Genomic DNA, 24093 nt, shown 5'->3' with positions numbered 1-24093 from the left:
GTATCCGGGTGTTTATCATTAATACGGTCTCCCAGATGTTTCTGTCCATGACCCATGCAACACAAAAAAGCATTAAAGACAGTTAATGAGTACTTGAGGTCACCTAGAAAGTTTGGACATGGACTCTCCCTTATGTAAGGAATTAGGCACTTGCCCATGTTTACTGCAGTATGTATTGTAGGCTATGTTTACTTGTCAGACTGCACAGTAGCCTAATAAACAAATGCAGGTGGCTTCTATCTTCAAAATGCCTCGAATGCTTTATTATCCAAATGTAAAAGCATATACTGTACAGTACTGTATTTCTTCATCAGCATCTTTATGCTTTCGTTAATAAAATAATGATAAAAATAATCTTTCAAAATGCAGATGTTGATTTAGTTATGGTCCATAATGAATTACTATGGGACTAAATATAACTGATTTACAGAAATATTGTAACAAAGTTGTCTAATGAAGGCAAACCATTTAGAATCCTCCAATCCTACTCCCGGCCGTCACGTTGTACAGTGTCATATTTTCCATTCCATCCTGAGGGTTTCGTTTTCTCGGAATATCAAATCAAATCAAATTGATTTATATAGCCCTTCGTACATCAGCTGATATCTCAAAGTGCTGTACAGAAACCCAGCCTAAAACCCCAAACAGCAAGCAATGCAGGTGTAGAAGCACGGTGGCTAGGAACAACTCCCTAGAAAGGCCAAAACCTAGGAAGAAACCTAGAGAGGAACCAGGCTATGTGGGGTGGCCAGACCTCTTCTGGCTGTGCCGGGTGGAGATTATAACAGAACATGGCCAAGATGTTCAAATGTTCATTAAAAAATGTTTTATTTTTTATTTCACCTTTATTTAACCAGGTAGGCAAGTTGAGAACAAGTTCTCATTTACAATTGCGACCTGGCCAAGATAAAGCAAAGCAGTTCGACAGATACAACGACACAGAGTTACACATGGAGTAAAACAAACATACAGTCAATAATACAGTATAAACAAGTCTATATACAATGTGAGCAAATGAGGTGAGAAGGGAGGTAAAGGCAAAAAAGGCCATGGTGGCAAAGTAAATACAATATAGCAAGTAAAACACTGGAATGGTAGTTTTGCAATGGAAGAATGTGCAAAGTAGAAATAAAAATAATGGGGTGCAAAGTAGAAATAAAAATAATGGGGTGCAAAGGAGCAAAGTAAATAAATTAATTAAATACAGTTGGGAAAGAGGTAGTTGTTTGGGCTAAATTATAGGTGGGCTATGTACAGGTGCAGTAATCTGTAAGATGCTCTGACAGTTGGTGCTTAAAGCTAGTGAGGGAGATAAGTGTTTCCAGTTTCAGAGATTTTTGTAGTTCGTTCCAGTCATTGGCAGCAGAGAACTGGAAGGAGAGGCGGCCAAAGAAAGAATTGGTTTTGGGGGTGACTAGAGAGATATACCTGCTGGAGCGTGTGCTACAGGTGGGAGATGCTATGGTGACCAGCGAGCTGAGATAAGGGGGGACTTTACCTAGCAGGGTCTTGTAGATGACATGGAGCCAGTGGGTTTGGCGACGAGTATGAAGCGAGGGCCAGCCAACGAGAGCTTACAGGTCGCAATGGCGGGTAGTATATGGGGCTTTGGTGACAAAACGGATTGCACTGTGATAGACTGCATCCAATTTGTTGAGTAGGGTATTGGAGGCTATTTTGTAAATGACATCGCCAAAGTCGAGGATTGGTAGGATGGTCAGTTTTACAAGGGTATGTTTGGCAGCATGAGTGAAGGATGATTTGTTGCGAAATAGGAAGCCAATTCTAGATTTAACTTTGGATTGGAGATGTTTGATATGGGTCTGGAAGGAGAGTTTACAGTCTAACCAGACACCTAAGTATTTGTAGTTGTCCACTTATTCTAAGTTAGAGCCGTCCAGAGTAGTGATGTTGAACAGGCGGGTAGGTGCAGTTAGCGATCGGTTGAAGAGCATGCATTTAGTTTTACTTGTATTTAAGAGCAATTGGAGGCCACGGAAGGAGAGTTGTATGGCATTGAAGCTTGCCTGGAGGGTTGTTAACACAGTGTCCAAAGAAGGGCCGGAAGTATACAGAATGGTGTCGTCTGCGTAGAGGTGGATCAGAGACTCACCAGCAGCAAGAGCGACCTCATTGATGTATACAGAGAAGAGAGTCGGTCCAAGAATTGAACCCTGTGGCACCCCCATAGAGACTACCAGAGGTCCGGACAGCAGACCCTCCGATTTGACACACTGAACTCTATCAGAGAAGTAGTTGGTGAACCAGGCGAGGCATCATTTACATTTACATTTACATTTAAGTCATTTAGCAGACGTTCTTATCCAGAGCGACTTACAAATTGGTGCGTTCACCTTAAGACATCCAGTGGAACAGCCACTTTACAATAGTGCATCTAAATCTTTTAAGGGGGGTGAGAAGGATTACTTTATCCTATCCTAGGTATTCCTGAAAGAGGTGGGGTTTCAGGTGTCTCCGGAAGGTGGTGATTGACTCCGCTGTCCTGGCGTCGTGAGGGAGTTTGTTCCACCATTGGGGGGCCAGAGCAGCGAACAGTTTTGACTGGGCTGCGCGGGAACTGTACTTCCTCAGTGGTAGGGAGGCGAGCAGGCCAGAGGTGGATGAACGCAGTGCCCTTGTTTGGGTGTAGGGCCTGATCAGAGCCTGGAGGTACTGAGGTGCCGTTCCCCTCACAGCTCCGTAGGCAAGCACCATGGTCTTGTAGCGGATGCGAGCTTCAACTGGAAGCCAGTGGAGAGAGCGGAGGAGCGGGGTGACGTGAGAGAACTTGGGAAGGTTGAACACCAGACGGGCTGCGGCGTTCTGGATGAGTTTTAGGGGTTTAATGGCACAGGCAGGGAGCCCAGCCAACAGCGAGTTGCAGTAATCCAGACGGGAGATGACAAGTGCCTGGATTAGGACCTGCGCTGCTTCCTGTGTGAGGCAGGGTCGTACTCTGCGGATGTTGTAGAGCATGAACCTACAAGAACGGGCCACCGCCTTGATGTTAGTTGAGAACGACAGGGTGTTGTCCAGGATCACGCCAAGGTTCTTAGCGCTCTGGGAGGAGGACACAATGGAGTTGTCAACCGTGATGGCGAGATCATGGAACGGGCAGTCCTTCCCCGGGAGGAAGAGCAGCTCCGTCTTGCCGAGGTTCAGCTTGAGGTGGTGATCCGTCATCCACACTGATATGTCTGCCAGACATGCAGAGATGCGATTCGCCACCTGGTCATCAGAAGGGGGAAAGGAGAAGATTAATTGTGTGTCGTCTGCATAGCAATGATAGGAGAGACCATGTGAGGTTATGACAGAGCCAAGTGACTTGGTGTATAGCGAGAATAGGAGAGGGCCTAGAACAGAGCCCTGGGGGACGCCAGTGGTGAGAGCGCGTGGTGAGGAGACAGATTCTCGCCACGCCACCTGGTAGGAGCGACCTGTCAGGTAGGACGCAATCCAAGCGTGGGCCGCGCCGGAGATGCCCAACTCGGAGAGGGTGGAGAGGAGGATCTGATGGTTCACAGTATCGAAGGCAGCCGATAGGTCTAGAAGGATGAGAGCAGAGGAGAGAGAGTTAGCTTTAGCAGTGCGGAGCGCCTCCGTGATACAGAGAAGAGCAGTCTCAGTTGAATGACTAGTCTTGAAACCTGACTGATTTGGATCAAGAAGGTCATTCTGAGAGAGATAGCGGGAAAGCTGGCCAAGGACGGCACGTTCAAGAGTTTTGGAGAGAAAAGAAAGAAGGGATACTGGTCTGTAGTTGTTGACATCGGAGGGATCGAGTGTAGGTTTTTTCAGAAGGGGTGCAACTCTCGCTCTCTTGAAGACAGAAGGGACGTAGCCAGCGGTCAGGGATGAGTTGATGAGCGAGGTGAGGTAAGGGAAAAGGTCTCCGGAAATGGTCTGGAGAAGAGAGGAGGGGATAGGGTCAAGCGGGCAGGTTGTTGGGCGGCCGGCCGTCACAAGACGCGAGATTTCATCTGGAGAGAGAGGGGAGAAAGAGGTCAGAGCACAGGGTAGGGCAGTGTGAGCAGAACCAGCGGTGTCGTTTGACTTAGCAAACGAGGATCGGATGTCGTCGACCTTCTTTTCAAAATGGTTGACTAAGTCATCTGCAGAGAGGGAGGAGGGGGGGGAGGAGGATTCAGGAGGGAGGAGAAGGTGGCAAAGAGCTTCCTAGGGTTAGAGGCAGATGCTTGGACTTTAGAGTGGTAGAAAGTGGCTTTAGCAGCAGAGACAGAAGAGGAAAATGTAGAGAGGAGGGAGTGAAAGGATGCCAGGTCCGCAGGGAGGCGAGTTTTCCACCATTTCCGCTCGGCTGCCCGGAGCCCTGTTCTGTGAGCTCGCAATGAGTCGTCGAGCCACGGAGCAGGAGGGATTGGGACGGCGCGATACCATCCGAGTAGGGGCAGTGTGGGAAGTGTTGGATGAGAGCAAGAGGGAAAAGGATACAAGGTAGTGGTCGGAGACTTGGAGGGGAGTTGCAGTGAGGTTCGTGGAAGAACAGCATCTAGTAAAGATGAGGTCGAGCGTATTGCCTGCCTTGTGAGTAGAGGGGGAAGGTGAGAGGGTGAGGTCAAAAGAGGAGAGGAGTGGAAAGAAGGAGGCAGAGAGGAATGAGTCAAAGGTAGACGTGGGGAGGTTAAAGTCGCCCAGAACTGTGAGAGGTGAGCCGTCCTCAGGAAAGGAGCTTATCAAGGCATCAAGCTCATTGATGAACTCTCCGAGGGAACCTGGAGGGCGATAAATGATAAGGATGTTAAGCTTGAAAGGGCTGGTAACTGTGACAGCATGGAATTCAAAGGAGGCGAGGTCAGGTCTGGGGAGAACCATATCTGTTCCTGGTTCTAAATTTCTTGAATGGGGCATGTTTATTTAAGATGGTTAGGAAGGCATTTAAAAAAAAATATCCAGGCATCCTCTACTGACGGGATGAGATCAATATCCTTCCAGGATACCCCGGCCAGGTCGATTAGAAAGGCCTGCTCGCTGAAGTGTTTCAGGGAGCGTTTTACAGTGATGAGTGGAGGTCGTTTGACCGCTGACCCATTACGGATGCAGGCGATGAGGCGGTGATCGCTGAGATCTTGGTTGAAGACAGCAGAGGTGTTTTTAGAGGGGAAGTTGGTTAGGATGATATCTATGAGGGTGCCCGTGTTTAAGGCTTTGGGGAGGTACCTGGTAGGTTCATTGATAATTTGTGTGAGATTGAGGGCATCATGTTTAGATTGTAGGATGGCTGGGGTGTTAAGCATGTTCCAGTTTAGGTCGCCTAGCAGCACGAGCTCTGAAGATAGATGGGGGGCAATCAGTTCACATATGGTGTCCAGAGCACAGCTGGGGGCAGAGGGTGGTCTATAGCAGGCGGCAACGGTGAGAGACTTGTTTTTAGAGAGGTGGATTTTTAAAAGTAGAAGTTCAAATTGTTTGGGTACAGACCTGGATAGTAGGACAGAACTCTGCCGGCTATCTTTGCAGTAGATTGCAACACCGCCCCCTTTGGCAGTTCTATCTTGTCTGAAAATGTTGTAGTTTGGAATTAAAATTTCTGAATTTTTGGTGGTCTTCCTAAGCCAGGATTCAGACACAGCTAGAACATCCGGGTTCGCAGAGTGTGCTAAAGCAGTGAATAGAACAAACGTAGGGAGGAGGCTTCTAATGTTAACATGCATGAAACCAAGGCTATTACGGTTACAGAAGTCGTCAAAAGAGAGCGCCTGGGAAATAGGAGTGGAGCTAGGCACTGCAGGGCCTGGATTCACCTCTACATCGCCAGAGGAACATAGGAGGAGTAGAATAAGGGTGCGGCATAAAAGCAATAAGAATTGGTCGTCTAGAACGTCTGGAACAGAGAGTAAAAGGAGGTTTCTGGGGGCGATAAAATAGCATCATGGTGTAATGTACAGACAAATGTATGGTAGGATGTGAATACAGTGGAGGTAAACCTAGGTATTGAGTGATGAAGAGAGAGATATTGTCTCTAGAAACATCATTGAAACCAGGAGATGTCATTGCATGTGTGGGTGGTGGAACTAATAGGTTGGATAAGGTATAGTGTGCAGGACTAGAGGCTCTACAGTGAAATAAGCCAATAAACACTAACCAGAACAGCAATGGACTAGACATATTGACATTAAGGAGAGGCATGCTTAGTCGAGTGATCAAAAGGGTCCAGTGAGTGGAGAGGTTGGTTGGGGGTCACGGCGATTTAGACAGCTAGCCAGGCCATCGGTAGCAAGCTAGCATAGGATGGAGGTCTGTTGTTAGCCACCTCTTGCGTTCCGTCAGTAGATTAGTGGGGTTCCGTGTGGTAGAGGGGATTAATCCAAATCACACAACAACAACAAAAATAAAAACAATAGATATAGTTATAGAGGCCCAAGAAGAAACATTAATAATAAAAATAAATAAATTGTCCGGTTGTCTATTCAGATAGCAGCCGGTAAGACAGCTAACGGTTAGCAGGTGGGCGTTCAGGTAACGTCGCGACGGAGGAGCCAGCCGGATCTCCTTCGGGTAGATAACGTCGGCAGTCCAGTTGTGAAGGCCCGGTGGGGCTCCGCGTAGGCAGTAAAACTGGTCCGGATAGGTGACTGCAGCCCAGGAGTGATTGATTGAACTCAGGAGTGATTGACGGAGCTGGCTAGCTCCGGAATAATTGATGTTTGCTCCGGAATCGACGAAAGCCGATAGTCACACGGATAGCAGCTAGCTAGCTGTGAGATCCGGGTATGAATGTCCAGAGAGCAGTTGAAATCCAGGGACATGGAGAGAAAATTTGGTCCGGTATGTTCCGTTCCGAGCCGCGCTGCGCCGTACAAAACTGGCGATAGATTTTCGAGCTGAAGGATAGCTGATGACCACAAACCGTGGTTAGCTGAATACTAACGATTTGCCAGTAAAGAAGCGAACTAGCTTCTGAACTAGCTTCTGAACTAGCTTCTGGATTAGCTTCTGAACTAGCTTCTGGATTAGCTTCTGGGCTAGCTTCTGGCTAGTTTCTGGCTAGCTTCTTGGAGTTTCTGGCTAGCTTCTTGGAGGATTACAGATTTGAGGTAAATAATACTTTTTTATAAATATAAATTGGTGAGGCGGGTTGCAGGAGAGTGTTTTGAAGATGAGTTGATGGAAAATAAAAATAAAATGTATGTGAAAAAAGTTGTATATATATACATATACAGGACACGACAAGACAAGGACAAAAGACGTCTGAACTGCTATGCCATCTTGGTTCAACTGGAGGCAAATAAATGACCAGCATGGTCGAATAATAATAAGGCAGAACAGTTTAAACTGGAGCAGCAGCACGGTCAGGTGGACTGGGGACAGCAAGGAGTCATCATGTCAGGTAGTCCTGGGGCACGGTCCTAGGGCTCAGGTCCTCCGAGAGAGAGAAAGAAAGAGAGAATTAGAGAGAGCATATGTGGGGTGGTCAGTCCTCTTCTGGCTGTGCCGGGTGGAGATTATAACAGAACATGGCCAATATGTTCAAATGTTCATAAATGACCAGCATGGTCAAAATAATAATAAGGCAGAACAGTTGAAACTGGAGCAGCAGCACGGCCAGGTGGACTGGGGACAGCAAGGAGTCATCATGTCAGGTAGTCCTGGGGCATGGTCCTAGGGCTCAGGTCCTCCGAGAGAGAGAAAGAAAGAGAGAAGGAGATAATTAGAGAACGCACACTTAGATTCACACAGGACACCGAATAGGACAGGAGAAGTACTCCAGATATAACAAACTGACCCTAGCCCCCCGACACATAAACTACTGCAGCATAAATACTGGAGGCTGAGACAGGAGGGGTCAGGAGACACTGTGGCCCCATCCGAGGAATAGAAACACCATGGTATTAATCACATTTTTTAAGCCAAATTTCTTAAAATCAATCCCATATACTATGTTAATACAAGAAAGGTTTTAAATTCTCTGGTAATACCAATATGGAAGACGATCAAATGCTTCTCAAAGATGCCCTCTGGTGGTCAAACTAGCAATAACTTGCATTAACAGAAGAAATGGCTGAGAATTAAATAACGTGCTACAAGATGTGCTTGTAAGCTCATCTGGTAGGCTTGTGTCACTGGGCAGATCAGACTTTGTAGTCTGTAATAGTTTGCAAGCCCTGCCACATCCGACGAGCGTCGGAGCCGGTGTAGTACAATTCAATCTTAGTCCTGTATTGACGCTTTGCCTGTTTGATCGTTCATCGGAGGGCATAGCGGAATTTCTTATAAGCTTCTTGGTTAGAGCCCCGCTCCTTGAAAGCAGCAACTCTACCCTATAGCTCAGTGCGGATGCTGCCTGTAATCCATGGCTTTTTGTTGGGGTATGTGCGTACAGTCACTGTGGGGACGACGTCATTAATGCACTTATTGATGAAGCCAGTGACTGATGTGTTGCACTACTCAATGCCATCGAACGATTGTTGTTTTATTCGTCAGTTTGCCTATTTATTTTTTGTCACGGGCTGTTGGCGGTAGGTGCACCCGATTCAGCTGCCCTACGCGCGTGTAGGCAAACTGTTGCCATTTTGAACCATTTCATGTGTCTGACATTACAATCTCTGCCTTCCCGGTGGGCCCGGAGAGCAAGTCAAGTGCACTATAGTCCTACCGCTGGCCAATCGGATGGCTCAGATGACCGTGTCTGCAGTAAAGCATGAACGAAAGCTACAGTAAAATTGATACTGTGAGATTTCAAAACGTTTAAAACCATGACTAGCAAAGAGCTGCTGTTTTATGAGTGTGTTAATGTTTAAGTTCTTTTTCAGCACTGTCAACACTTTGTATTCAACACTTTTATAAGCCATAAAATGCACATTCTTCCTATTTCCACTCAGATCTACAACCAGCACAGCAGCAGTAATGAAGGAGTAGGAAAGTGTAACTATAGGCTTGCGTTGGGTCTTTTATAATATCGAGGAATATTTCACTTTCTCTGTTCATAGGAGGAATAACATGAATTTGTGCACGAGGCAGAAATAATGCGGTGCGAATCGAGTTTCGCCATCAGCTGGAAGACGGTGTCCCTTTTTGGTCTGTGTCAGTGGAGGAAAGGGAGAGTGGAGGGATGTTGAGAGACTGACCCCTCAGTCTGCTGCTCTCTCCCTCCACTGAGACTGACCATCAGATGCAGGCACCATCAGCACAGTAAAATAAAAAGCTAATTATTATTTAAATGTATGCTCACACACTTGGGCTTCACAAGTAAAACAACAACGGATCTATCACTGGTGTGATCATTTCGCCTACCTTAAATTTTGAAATGTATATATATATATTTTTTTTTTTACCCCGAACAGGAATGCATTCATTGCCAGGGCAATTCAAGCAAAGATAATATGCAGTGATAATGTATTGGGCCATTAGTTTACTGTACAAATCTCATTGCTACAGAACTGTTTTTAATTGGTTAATGTTGCGTAGGCTTACGCTTTTTAAGTCACGCAAAAACAAATCTGAGCGGTGGATTTCTGCTTGCAGTTTGACTCGGTGATCTTGACTCAGAAAAGGTTGGTGACCACTGTTCTAGAGTTTTCCCTGTTAACACTATCAACGTTTCCCTTTACTGTGGTAGTTGTGATCGAACGCAATATTACACTTTCAAGGCAACGTACCGAAACAGAATAAACCATGCAGGACATTTTGTTAGCTTATAACCTGTCATTAAAATGGATTTTTGGGGGGTTGTCATTTGATTTACACAACATTCAAAATATTTTTAAATTGTGAAACAAACAAGAAATAACACATGCGTACATATTCACACCCCCAAAGTCAATACTTTGTAGAGCCACCTTTTGCAGCAATTTCAGCTGCAAGTCTCTTGGGATATGTCTCTATAAACTTGGCACATCTAGCCACTGGGATCTTTGCCCATTTTTCAAGGCAAAACTGCTCCAGGTCCTTCAAGTTGGATGGGTTCCGCTTGTATACAGCAATCGTTCAAGTCATACCACAGATACTCAATTGGATTGAGGTCTGGGCTTTGACTAGACCATTCCAAGACATTTAAATATTTCCCCTTAAACCACTCGAGTGTTGCTTTATCAGCATGCTTAGGGTCATTGTCCTGCTGGAAGGTGAACCTCCATCCCAGTCTCTCATCTGTGGAAGACTGAAACCGGTTTCCCTCAAGAATTTCCCTGTATTTAGCTCCATCCATCATTCCTTAAATTCTGACCAGTTTCCCAGTCCCTGCTGATGTAAAAACATACCCACAGCATGATGCTGTCACAACCATGCTTCACTGTGGGGATGCAAAGAGTCAATATTTGCAGTGTTATGACTGATGGCAGGCCGTTCTTGCATAATCAATGCTTGGAGTTTGTCAGAATTTGTGGGTTTTTATTTGTCCACCCGCCTCTTGAGGATTGACCACAAGGTCTCAATGGGATTAAGGTCTGGGGAGTTTCCTGGCCATGGACCCAAAATATCAATGTTTTGTTCCCCGAGCCACTCGGTTGTCACTTTGACCTTTTGGCAAGATTCTCCATCATGCTGGAAAAGGCATTGTTCATCACCAAACTGTTCCTGGATGGTTGGGAGAAGTTGCTCTCGGAGGATGTGTTGGTACCATTCTTTATTCATGGCTGTGTTCTTAGGCAAAGTTGTGAGTGAGCCCACTCCTTGGCTGAGAAGCAACCCCACACATGAATGGTCTCAGGATGCTTCACTGTTGGCATGACACAGGACTGATGGTAGCGCTCAACTTGTCTTCTCCGGACAAGCTTTTTTTTCGGATGCCCTAAACAATCGGAAAGGGGATTCATCAGAGAAAATGACTTTACCCTAGTCCTCAGCAGTCCTATCCCTCTACCTTGTGCGGAATATCAGTCTGTCCCTGATGTTTTTCCTGCAGAGAAGTGGCTTCTTTGCTGTCCTTCTTGACTCCAGGCCATCTTCCAAGAGTCTTTGCCTCACTGTGTGTGCAGATGCACTCACACCTGCCTGCTGCCATTCCTGAGCAAGCTTTGTACTGGTGGTGCCCCGATCCTGCAGCTGAATCAACTTTAGGAGACGGTCCTGGCGCTTGCTGGACTTTCTTGGGCGCCGTGAAGCCTTCTTCACAACAATTTAACTGCTCTCCTTGAAGTTCTTGATGATAAATGTTTGATTTAGGTGCAATCTTACTGGCAGCAATATCCTTGTCTGTAAAGCCCTTTTTGTGCAAAGCAATGATGACCGCACGTGTTTCCTTGCAGGTAATCATGATTTACAGAGGAAGAACAATGATTCCAAGCACCACCCTCCTTTTGAAGCTTCCAGTCTGTTATTCGAACTCAATCAGCATGACAGAGTGATCTCCAGCCTTGTCCAATCAAATCAAATCAAATCAAATTTTATTTGTCACATACACATGGTTAGCAGATGTTAATGCGAGTGTAGCGAAATGCTTGTGCTTCTAGTTCCGACAATGCAGTGATAACCAACAAGTAATCTAACTAACAATTCCAAAACTACTGTCTTATACACAGTGTAAGGGGATAAAGAATATGTACATAAGGATATATGAATGAGTGATGGTACAGAGCAGCATACAGTAGATGGTATCGAGTACAGTATATACATATGAGATGAGTATGTAGACAAAGTAAACAAAGTGGCATAGTTAAAGTGGCTAGTGATACATGTATTACATAAGGATGCAGTCGATGATGTAGAGTACAGGATATACGTATGCATATGAGATGAATAATGTAGGGTAAGTAACATTATATAAGGTAGCATTGTTTAAAGTGGCTAGTGATATATTTACATCATTTCCCATCAATTCCCATTATTAAGTGGCTGGAGTTGGGTCAGTGTCAATGACAGTGTGTTGGCAACAGCCACTCAATGTTAGGTGGTGGCTGTTTAACAGTCTGATGGCCTTGAGATAGAAGCTGTTTTTCAGTCTCTCGGTCCCAGCTTTGATGCACCTGTACTGACCTCGCCTTCTGGATGATAGCGGGGTGAACAGGCAGTGGTTTGGGTGGTTGATGTCCTTGATGATCTTTATGGTCTTCCTGTAACATCGGGTGGTGTAGGTGTCCTGGAGGGCAGGTAGTTTGCCCCCGGTGATGCGTTGTGCAGACCTCACTACCCTCTGGAGAGCCTTACGGTTGAGGGCGGAGCAGTTGCCGTACCAGGCGGTGATACAGCCCGCCAGGATGCTCTCGATTGTGCATCTGTAGAAGTTTGTGAGTGCTTTTGGTGACAAGCCGAATTTCTTCAGCCTCCTGAGGTTGAAGAGGCGCTGCTGCGCCTTCTTCACGACGCTGTCAGTGTGAGTGGACCAATTCAGTTTGTCTGTGATGTGTATGCCTAGGAACTTAAAACTTGCTACCCTCTCCACTACTGTTCCATCGATGTGGATAGGGGGGTGTTCCCTCTGCTGTTTCCTGAAGTCCACAATCATCTCCTTAGTTTTGTTGACGTTGAGTGTGAGGTTATTTTCCTGACACCACACTCCGAGGGCCCTCACCTCCTCCCTGTAGGCCGTCTCGTCGTTGTTGGTAATCAAGCCTACCACTGTTGTGTCGTCCGCAAACTTGATGATTGAGTTGGAGGCGTGCGTGGCCACGCAGTCGTGGGTGAACAGGGAGTACAGGAGAGGGCTCAGAACGCACCCTTGTGGGGCCCCCGTGTTGAGGATCAGCGGGGGGGAGATGTTGTTGCCTACCCTCACCACCTGGGGGCGGCCCGTCAGGAAGTCCAGTACCCAGTTGCACAGGGCGGGGTCGAGACCCAGGGTCTCGAGCTTGATGACGAGCTTGGAGGGTACTATGGTGTTGAATGCCGAGCTGTAGTCGATGAACAGCATTCTCACATAGGTATTCCTCTTGTTCAGGTGGGTTAGGGCAGTGTGGTTGAGATTGCATCGTCTGTGGACCTATTTGGGCGGTAAGCAAATTGGAGTGGGTCTAGGGTGTCAGGTAGGGTGGAGGTGATATGGTCCTTGACTAGTCTCTCAAAGCACTTCATGATGACGGAAGTGAGTGCTACGGGGCGGTAGTCGTTTAGCTCAGTTACCTTAGCTTTCTTGGGAACAGGAACAATGGTGGCCCTCTTGAAGCATGTGGGAACAGCAGACTGGTATAGGGATTGATTGAATATGTCCGTAAACACACCGGCCAGCTGGTCTGCGCATGCTCTGAGGGCGCGGCTGGGGATGCCGTCTGGGCCTGCAGCCTTGCGAGGGTTAACACGTTTAAATGTCTTACTCACCTCGGCTGCAGTGAAGGAGAGACCGCATGTTTTCGTTGCAGGCCGTGTCAGTGGCACTGTATTGTCCTCAAAGCGGGCAAAAAAGTTATTTAGTCTGCCTGGGAGCAAGACATCCTGGTCCGTGACTGGGCTGGGTTTCTTCTTGTAGTCCATGATTGACTGTAGACCCTGCCACATGCCTCTTGTGTCTGAGCCGTTGAATTGAGATTCTACTTTGTCTCTGTACTGACGCTTAGCTTGTTTAATAGCCTTGCGGAGGGAATAGCTGCACTGTTTATATTCTGTCATGTTTCCGGTCACCTTGCCCTGATTAAAAGCAGTGGTTCACGCTTTCAGTTTCACGCGAATGCTGCCATCAATCCACGGTTTCTGGTTAGGGAATGTTTTTATCGTTGCTATGGGAACGACATCTTCAACGCACGTTCTAATGAACTCGCACACCGAATCAGCGTATTCGTCAATATTTTTATCTGACGCAATACGAAACATGTCCCAGTCCACGTGATGGAAGCAGTCTTGGAGTGTGGAGTCAGCTTGGTCTGACCAGCGTTGGACAGACCTCAGCGTGGGAGCCTCTTGTTTCAGTTTCTGCCTGTAGGCAGGGATCAACAAAATGGAGTCGTGGTCAGCTTTTCCGAAAGGGGGGCGGGGCAGGGCCTTATATGCGTCGCGGAAGTTAGAGTAACAGTGATCCAGGGTTTTACCACCCCTGGTTGCACAATCGATATGCTGATAAAATTTAGGGAGTTTTTTTTTCAGATTAGCTTTGTTAAAATCCCCAGCTACAATGAATGCAGCCTCCGGATAAATGGTTTCCAGTTTGCAAAGAGTTAAATAAAGTTCGTTCAGAGCCATCGACGTGTCTGCTTGGGGGGGGATATATACGGCTGTGATTATAATCGAAGAGAATTCTCTTGGAAGATAATGCGGTCTACATTTGATTGTGAGGAATTCTAAATCAGGTGAACAGAAGGATTTGAGTTCCTGTATGTTTCCTTCATCACACCATGTCTCGTTAGTCATGAGGCATACGCCCCCGCCACTCTTCTTACCAGAAAGATGTTTGTTTCTGTCGGCGCGATGCGTGGAGAAACCCGTTGGCTGCACCGCATCGGATAGCGTCTTCCCAGTAAGCCATGTTTCCGTGAAGCAAAGAACGTTAGTCTCTGATGTCCCTCTGGAATGCTACCCTTGCTCGGATTTCATCAACCTTGCTGTCAAGAGACTGGACATTGGCAAGAAGAATGCTGGGGAGTGGTGCGTGATGTGCCCTTGTCTGGAGTCTGACCAGAAGACCGCTACGTTTCCCTCTTTTTCGGAGTCGTTTCCTTGGGTCACTGCATGCGATCCATTCCGTTGTCCTGTTTGTAAGGCAGAACACAGGATCCGCGTCGCGGAAAACATATTCTTGGTCGTACTGATGGTGAGTTGACGCTTATCTTATATTCAGTAGTTCTTCTCGACTGTATGTAATGAAACCTAAGATGACCCGGGGTACTAATGTAAGAAATAACACGTAAAAAAAACAAAAAACTGCATAGTTTCCTAGGAACGCGAAGCGAGGCGGCCATCTCTGTCGGCGCCTCGTCAACACTCACACCTGTGTTAACGAGAGAATCACTGACATGATGTCAGCTGGTCCTTTTGTGGTAGGGCTGAAATGGAAATGTTTTTGAGGATTCAGTTCATTTGCATGGCAGAGGGACTTTGCAATTCATCTGATCACTCTTCATAACATTCTGGAGTATATGCAAATTGCCATCATACAAACTGAGGCAGCAGACTTTGTGAAAATGAATATTTGTGTCATTCTCAAAACTTTTGGCCACGGCTGTATATATACAGAGATCACGTGACAGATGCACGTGACACTTAGATTGCTCACAGGTGGACTTTATTTAACTAATTACGTGACTTCTGAAGGTAATTAGTTGCACCAGATCTTATTTAGGGGTTTCATAGGAAAGGGGGTGAATACATATGTACACACCACTTTTCTGTTTTTTATTTTTTATAATTGTTTGAAACAAATATTTTTTTTCATTCCACTTCACCAATTTGGACTTTTGTGTATGTCCATTTACATGAAATCCAAGTAAAATTCCATTTAAATTACAGGTTGTAATGTAACAAAATAGGAAAATGGAGCTGTGCATGGCCAGTGTTAAAACTGTAACTTAAAAGTGGGTACACCTTCGGTGTTCACAGTAAATGTGCACTGGAAGTTGCACAGAATTTTCACAAGTTCAAGTTTGCGCTCAGCAGACCTGAAATTTGCTCAGTCAGTGCCGAAAATGTTTTGAGGGAACATTGCCCATTAATGAGATGAGGGTCTCAGATTTCTGTAGGTGTAATTTGTATTATTGCGCTCGAAGCACACTGTTTTACAATCACGATATCTGATATGGCTTTGAAATACAGAGCACATGTGATGGCCAATGTGCAATTTCAAGTGCACTACTCCTCATTGGGGGAGTTTTATGGGGGACATTTACTGATGTATAACTCACACAAACACGAGTCCAGCTCTTTGGCAGATTCTCAGTCTGTGTTGTCGTGTCTTTGTTCAGTTTTTCACAAATGTTTTTGGACTCGAGAAATGACTGTCCCCAACAGACCATAAAATCTCCAGTCTAAATAAAGATGTATAATCTGTGTTGTTAGATCACACATCTAACCCCCATCCCCCATCTGTCTCCCCCCCCCCTCAGGACTGCCCATGATCCAGACTCTTCTGCCTCTCATAATCAGGTAACCCAAGTGTGTCTACATGCTGTGTACAGCTTCCAGTACTCATTATTACTACGTCAATTACTACTTTCATGTTTTAAAACGTGATTTATTGAGTCTAAATGTCGACACCGCCTCTTTTCAACTCCTCTCCTCTCTTCCTCATGCCGCCTCCTCTCCGTCTTTCTGTTTCCCTCTGCTATCTTCCTTCCTTTCACTCCTCTCTTTGTTTTGTTTCCTCCCTCTTCCTCTCTCTCCCTGTGTTCAGAGAGGGTCAGGGGCTGGGGTTGGTGCGGGTCCAAGCGGGGCACCGGGTGGGGGCATGGAGCGCGTGCGGAGGATGGCCCAGTTGGCCGCCCTGCGGTACGAGGAGGAGAGGCAGAAGTCACGCTCAGTGCAGCGGGACGCCGTCATGACCTACGTCAAGGTTCCTCTGACTACTATTCAGTTTTCTTATTGATTTATGTCTTGCTCTTCTATCTCTGTGTGCAGTGAGTTAGTGGGGACTTGATCATAGAAAGTGCTGACACATGCTGTGTATGTATCTATAGCAGTCTTCATGTTTTAAAATGTAAAAGATAAATATGAATGGCCTCAAATGAAAGTGGCATTCTCTAGCGCTTCATTTTCCGATCTCAAATCCAAGTAGCTGGAGTTGTGAGCTTAAAAAAAACATTTAGACTTTTGGAGAGTTCTGTGTTACTGAGACTCTTCTCGGTTTCTACAGCACAAAGCATCTCAAAGCCCTACCAAGCTGAGTCCCACAGAGAACGAGGTGAGTCCACACACTGTTCTCCTCTCTCCCTCCCTCTCTTTCCTCTTCGGCTTTGTTTTCCATCTCTGAAGGGTTCTCCATGGTGAGTTAATGTGTGTTGGCATGAAAGGTTCAAGGTATAACTAGGATTTAATACAATTTCACAGGGGCTCTCCGTAAACATGACCACGCATAGTCTTCAGGAGTCATGTCCAGTGTCCATTCCTCCCTGTGTCCATTCCTCCCATGCATTCTATCTCATCTCCCTTTCAATTGTCCTCCATTAACCCTCCACCTCACCCCACACACGCATCATCCCTCTCTTTTGCTCCTATTGTGGTCACGTGCCTTCCTTCACCCTCCCTCCCCTCTCCAGTTATACCATCACTGATTCTTCAGGGTGAAGACAAAACATCTACGACCCCAGCAATGTGTTGTCTTTTTGTCCCTACTCTAAAACATCTGTGCTAAATGCTGGGCTTCAGACTACCACCATTCAGTCACATTTTGCGACCCTTTAACTTCGCTGTGCCAGTTTCATTTTTTTATTGGTCGCACTGGTTCGAGCTGCACATTCTAGCTGGTCACCTCAATCAAAACGTCCTATTTTTGGGGTGGATAAAACCATGAACTTGTTAAATAGCAAAGTGCATTATCCTCATGATTCATAATAAAAATGTCTGCCCTGCTGCTGTGCCTGCCTGTTTTGTTGTTGCCGGTTGCTGTAGTGAGCGAGCTTCACACTCGCTCTACCCCCTCGTGTGGGCCCCTTGTGATTGTATAACATTTCGAAATGCAATTGCGCGGACAAACAACTTTGGAAACATCTAGTTGTCCGTATTAATGAGAGGAGGGTTTCAGATTTCTGTAGGTGTATTTTTTTTTATTATTGTGCTCAAAGCACACTGTTTTACAATCACAATATCTGATATGGCTTTGAAATACCGAGCACATGAAGTTGCACATCGGCCATCACAAGTGCACTTCTCATTGGGGGAGTTTTCTGGGGGACATTTACTGTTATATTAATACATGGCTATAAGCAGTAGGTGTTATATGTAGAGTTGGCGACCAAGCTTATGTGTTTCCACTTCCTCATGTGGTGAATAATCCCCAGTTGAATTAGGCCTATAATATAATTAAAAATGAAGTTGTAAGTGAGATAGATGTAGGCATTGGTCTTAAGCGGAAAATGAAAGTAAATTCACATGCGCTACACCCATGCACACAGCAGCTATGTTGGTCTATTATACTTCAAACAATGTGTATGCAGGTTGCTTAGGATTCAAACCTTCTCAAACAGCCTAATTCACACTCTAAGAAGAGGTGCTCCCACAATAATGTGATTTGCACCGCATCTAGGGCGGTGGCGGTCATAAAATCCTATCAGCTGGTTGTCATGCAAAAGCTGCCTGTCTCACAGTAATTTGCTGTTAATTCACATCAACACGTTTAACATTTCCAGGTATCCAAACAAGACGCTGATGCGCACCTTTGGAACATCTAAATTTTTAAAAAAGTATAATAAATCAATTCAATATACACCACCACAATAAATCCATTGAACACCCCTTTAAATGAGTGGATTTGGCTATTTTTGCCGCACATAGCCATGCAATAAGTGATCATTTGAAACAGGTCCCATACACTAGATTTATAGTTATTTGGCAACTTTAGTTGTGAATGATATAAACCATAGAATGCCTTAGAAGTCCAAATATATATATGGGCTGCATGATGTGACAATAGGCTATTAATGATTTGAGAAAGTCACAAAAAACAGTTAATTTCACTCATGTCAGGTAGGCTATATTTTCTATAATGGCACAATCATTTTTGTTAGGGGCTTGGGCTCATATATAGGCCGACGCGTAATCATAAGCTCTAATATGCATATACAGTGCACTGGGAAAGTATTCAGACCCCTTGACTATTACCACATTTTGTTATGTTAGTCTTATTCTAAAATAGATTAAATACGTTTTTCCCCTCATCAATCTACACACAATACCCCATAATGACAAAGTGAGAATAGGTTTTTAGACATTTTTGCACATTTATTAAAAATGAAAATATTTATGTAAATATTCAGACCTTTTGCTATGAGACTCGAAATTGAACTCGGGGGCATCCTCTTTGCATTGATCACCCTTGAGGTGTTTCTACCTAATGTTAAATTAAGTTGATTGGACATGATTTGGAAAGGCACACACCTGTCTAAGGTCCCACAGTTGACAGTGCATGTCAGAGCAAAAAAACAAGCCATGAGGTCGATGGAATTGTCTGTAGAGCTCCGAGACAGGACTGTGTCAAGGCACAGATCTGGGGAAGAGTACCAAAACATTTCTGCAGCTTTGAAGGTCCCCAAGAACACAGTGGACTCCATCATTCTTAAATGGAAGAAGTTTGGAACCACCAAGACTCTTCCGCCTGGCCAAACTGAGCAATCTGGGGAGAAGGGCCTTGGTCAGGAGGGTGACCAAGAACCCGATGGTCACTCTGACAGAGTTCTCGAGGTCCTCTGTAGAGATGGGAGAACCTTCCAGAAGGACAGCCGTCTCTGCCGCACTCTACCAATTAGGCCTTTGTGGTAGTGGCCAGATGGAAGCCACTCTTCAGTAAAAGGCACATGACAGCCCACTTGGAATGTACCAAAAAGGCATCCAAAGGACTCTGACCATTAGAAACGCAATTCTCTGGTCTGGTGAAACCTAGATTGACAGTGTCCTTCGCCCCTGCTTGTCGAACACCGTTTTCCCACAGTTCCGTTAACAACGGCGAGGGCAAGGTGTTCAGCAGGCCTTAGCAAAAAGCACTAGGTGCTAGTTAGCTATTTAACTAGGACTACGGTACACAGCAGGTGGGATAGCTAGCTAGCTGGCACACTGGTAGACAGTGTACTCTCCACCCCCCCTGCCTGTCGAGCATTGCTTTCTCACAGTTATGTTACTACGGTGAGGGCAGGTGTTCGGCAGACTGAATCAAAGCTAATTAGATGGGTAGCTTGGAGTACTTGGGTACACAGTGGGCGGGAGGCGAGGGTGACACCGGTAGCTAGCTAGGACACCGGTAGACTGTGTCCTTCGCCCCCGAAAAACTCAGAAAATATTTTTCTTTCCCTTTTCTTTTGACTCACATTTAATCACATAGACAATTGGGTTAAATCTCAAATATCAAGGGTCACAAAAGCATGAAGATGGCGTGCGTGGGGTGGTCACAATGACACACTATTAGCAAGATACTCGCATAGTCCCTGTCCATTGTCACTCAATGATGCTATCTGTAAGAGCCCACTAATAATGGAAATTAAGCACACACCGTGTGTGTGAAATAATGCCATGCTATTTTTTTTGAGGAGAGTGCACAATTATGAACTTGAAAATGTATCAATAAACCATTTTAGGCACATTTGGGCAGACTTAATAAATTTAGAAAAGTAATGCAATGGTTCATTGGATCAGTCTAAAACTTTGGACATACACTGCTGCCATCTAGTGTTCAAAATCTAAATTGTGCCTAGGGTCCTAAGTCATAGAATGGCCTTTTTCTTGCATTTTAAAGATGATGGAACAAACATTTTTTTGAAAAAACATCTTTAATTATTTTTTTGTCATTTTAGGCTAAAAAAGTTTTAAAAGGGTCCGATCCCTTAAGCAATAAGGCACAAGGAGGTGTGGTATATGGCCAATATACCACGGCTAAGGGCTGTTCTTAGGCATGACGTGAAGTGGAGTGCCTGGACGCAGCCCTTAGCCATGGTATATTGGCCATATATCACAAACCCCCAAGGTGCCTTATTGCTAGTATAAACTGGTTACCAACGTAATTCGAACAGTGCAAATAAATGTTTTGTCATACCTGTGGTATACGGTCTGATATACCACGCTGTCAGCCAATCAGCATTCCGGACTCGAACCACCCAGTTTATAATTGTGCTTATTACATGCAAGTGTCAAGACCAACAGTTTCCACAGATGACTTCAGCCATTTGGAAAAACCTTCCGTAGCTAAATATATTTAGCTTCCTTTCTCTCATCCGACTGGTCCCCTTCTACTACTGGCACTGTTTCTGCGTAACCCAAGTGCTTTGGTCCGGTTTTAGAACTCTGAGATTCGGCTGAAAAGTTGTTAGCACTGTCACTTCTTTAATGAAGCATTGTGAATGACTTTATAAGGTGCTGACTCAAATATATTCCATTGTGTGACGCGGCGCACATTTTTGGGCTGGTGCCACCAACTGAAAATTGTTAGTCTGGAGCCTTGGCTATATATCCTAGCTATCTCCCCCTCCTCTCCATCCTCACCTCCTGTCTTCCCTGTATGTTCTGTCCTCATTCCCTCTCTTCCACTCCTCTCTGCCAGAACACGTACCCCTCCAGGCGTTCTACCCACACGGACGACTCAGCCCTCTTCATGGTAAGGCCCCGGGGCTGTGCACCCATTCTCTTCTTCCCTTCACTCCTGCTCCACTGATTTTAAAACAGTGGTCAATTTAGATTTTACATTAACAAATAACCTTTGATTCATTGCATGTACATCTCTTATTAAAGTGAAAGGAAACCAATGAATACATTTACTCAATACAATGTTATTTTTCAAGTAATTGTTCTCAAACATTTGTATAGCATTCCATACAATAATCTGTACTCTAAATAAAATATAATTGGCGACCCCCCCCTTCAATTCCCGGTCGCTCGCACATGGGGTGTTACCTGCTCTCTTTCTGTCCTCTACCCACCCGTCAACACCCAATAACCTTTCACAGTCCTCTCCCTCCTTCTCCAACTAGTCTTCCAGGGTTGGATTGACACTCGTCTGATTTATAGGTTGAATGGTTATATAGCTACACACAATCTATAGACTTACAGGTAACTGACAAAATAAAGGTAGCACTTGAGTAAATTAGGGATTCAAAGTATATTGAAAGCAGGTGCTTCCACACAGTTCTGGTTCCTGAGTTAATTAAGCCATTAACATCCCATCATGCTTAGGGTCATGTATAAAAATGCCCAGTTGACCATTATTTTGGCTACCATGTCTAGAAGAAGAGATCTCAGTGACTTTGAAAGAGGGGTCTCAAATGAGCATATGGGGTTTAAAGTGTGTGTGTGTGTCAGTAACCAGATCTCAACCCAATTGAACACATATGGTAGATTCTGGAGCGGTGCCTGAGACAGCATTTTCCACCAACATCAACAAAACATCAAATGATGGAATTTCTCATGGAAGAATGGTGTTTCATCCCTGCCAATAGAGTTCAAGACATGTGTAGAATATCTAACTGTGATGTTTTCATTACGCACAACTGCCAAGTGGGACTAAGATGAAACGCTCATTTTCGATTTCTGTCAAGTGCCTAATGAACACAACTCTGGCTATTATACATTTTTCACACAAATGTTCCTCTGACCCAAACTGTACTCCTCTGGCTCACTTTTCTCTGAGCACAGTATGGTCTAACCCAAGGATCAGCCTGCTTTGTTACACACAGCTTATTTAATGCCTGGTTTGGGCGGGACATGGCGAGCTAACCATGTCCCACGGCTCACTTAAGGAAATGTAAATATCCACACGGTATGGTTTGGGTCGGCACGAAAGTGTGAAAATGCTGTTCGTATAGTTATTAGATGACCTGCTGCTATTGGATTCCTTGCCTGTCCCCTTCTTGCATTCACCTGTTCAAGAGACAATGGTCATATCCCAAATGGCACCCTGTTCCCTATATAGTTCACAAATGTTGTATGGAGAGCCCATGGGGCGCAGCAAATAGTTCCCTTCGTCTTCCTGGCACATTGTAACCAGCCTACACCTGTCCTGGCTTAACCCCTCCACTTCTTTCCCTTCTGATTCCCCTCTTTCTGTATGTGTTTCTTTTCTGTCTCTCTCTTCCATCTCCGGCTGGGTCACTGTTAGAGCGAGTCCCAGCCTCGCATGGTGTTTGAGGTAGACACTGACACCAACACTATAAAGAGGAGGCCTGGCACTCACAAGCAGGTGAAACACTTTTGGTTACAGTCCTACACACGCACAAAAATTTGACTTGTTTCACACGCACATTTAGGGAGCAACTATGTGTACACAGCATACATACACACACAGTCACACATTGTTGGATTAATGATACACTGCAATACATACAAACCAAGTCATAGGCATATAATCCTAATTGCTTCTGTAAGTTGCTCTGGATAAGAGCATCTGCTAAATGACTAAAATGTAAAATGGTGTACATGCACTGTCTGCAAACATACACTACAGTGCATTCGGAAAGTATTCAGACCCCTAAACTTTTTCCACATTTTGTTATGTTACAGCCTTATTCTAAAATGTTAATTTAATCCAGCAACACACAGTACCCCATAATGACATAGGCACATATTTATTCAAAATATTTACAAAAGTATTCAGACCATTTGCTATGAAACTCTAAATTGAGCTCATATGCATCCTGTTTCCATTGATCATCCGTGATGTTTCCACTGTGCACATCATAGCAAAAATCAAGCCATGAGGTCGAAGGAATTGTCTGTAGAGCTCAGAGACAGGATTGTGTTGAGGCACAGATCTAGGGAAGGGTACCAAAAAATGTCTGCCGCATTGAAGGTCCCCAAGAACACAGCGGCCTCCATCATTCAAGACTCTTCCTAGAGCTGGCCGCCCGGCCATACTGAGCAATCGTGGGAGAAGGGCCTTGGTCAGGGAGATGATCGATTACCCGATGGTCACTCTGACAGAGCTCCAGAGTTCCTCTGTGGAGATGGGAGAACCTTCCAGAAGGACAACCATCTCTGCAGCACTCCACCAATCAGGCCTTTATGTTAGAGTGGCTAGACGGCAGCCACTCAGTAAAAGGCACATGACAGCCCACTTGGAGTTTGCCAAAAAGCACCTAAAGGACTCTGACTATGAGAAACAATATTGTCTGGTCTGATGAAACCAAGATTCAACACTCTGGCCTGAATACCAAGCGTCATGTCTGGAGGACACCTGGCACCATCCCTACGGGGAAGCATGGCAGCATCATGCTGTTGTTGTTTTTCAGCAGCAAGGACTGGGAGTCAGGATCAAGGGAAACCTGAGAGATCCTTGATGAAAACCTGCTCCAGACCGTTCAGGACCTCAGACTGGGGGGCGAAGGTTCACCTTCCAACGACCCTAAGCACACAGCCAAGACAATGCAGGACTGGCTTCGGGACAAATCTCTGAATGTCCTTGAGGGGCCCAGCCAGAGCACAGACTTAAATCCCATCAAACATCTCTGGAGAGACCTGAAAATAGCTGTGCAGCGACACTCCCCGTCCAACCTGACAGAGCTTCAGAGGATCTGTAGAGAAGAATGGGAGAAACTCCCCAAATACAGGTGTGCCAAGCCTGTAGCGTCATGCCCAAGAAGACTTGAG

At 45.4% G+C, this 24093-nt stretch overlaps 1 protein-coding gene across 8 annotated transcripts in view; it reads left to right on the top strand.

Moving 5' to 3' along the window:
* The window catches only part of LOC115106796 (DISP complex protein LRCH3), an 86884-nt gene that overhangs the window by 43014 nt on the left and 19777 nt on the right, over positions 1-24093 (top strand). For 6 of the 8 annotated variants that reach the window (XM_065008096.1, XM_065008098.1, XM_065008097.1 and 3 more), the window contains exons 11-14: positions 15921-15960; positions 16208-16366; positions 16667-16714; positions 21056-21109. In XM_065008096.1, coding sequence (XP_064864168.1) covers positions 15921-15960; positions 16208-16366; positions 16667-16714; positions 21056-21109 — 301 coding nt within the window. The remainder of the gene's footprint in view (positions 1-15920; positions 15961-16207; positions 16367-16666; positions 16715-21055; positions 21110-24093) is intronic. The other 2 variants (XM_065008099.1, XM_065008095.1) reach the window with 1 other exon arrangement.

Source organism: Oncorhynchus nerka, linkage group LG23 (genome assembly GCF_034236695.1).
Source record: "Oncorhynchus nerka isolate Pitt River linkage group LG23, Oner_Uvic_2.0, whole genome shotgun sequence".
NCBI lineage: Eukaryota > Metazoa > Chordata > Actinopteri > Salmoniformes > Salmonidae > Oncorhynchus > Oncorhynchus nerka.
This window is presented reverse-complemented; position numbering and strand designations above follow the sequence as displayed.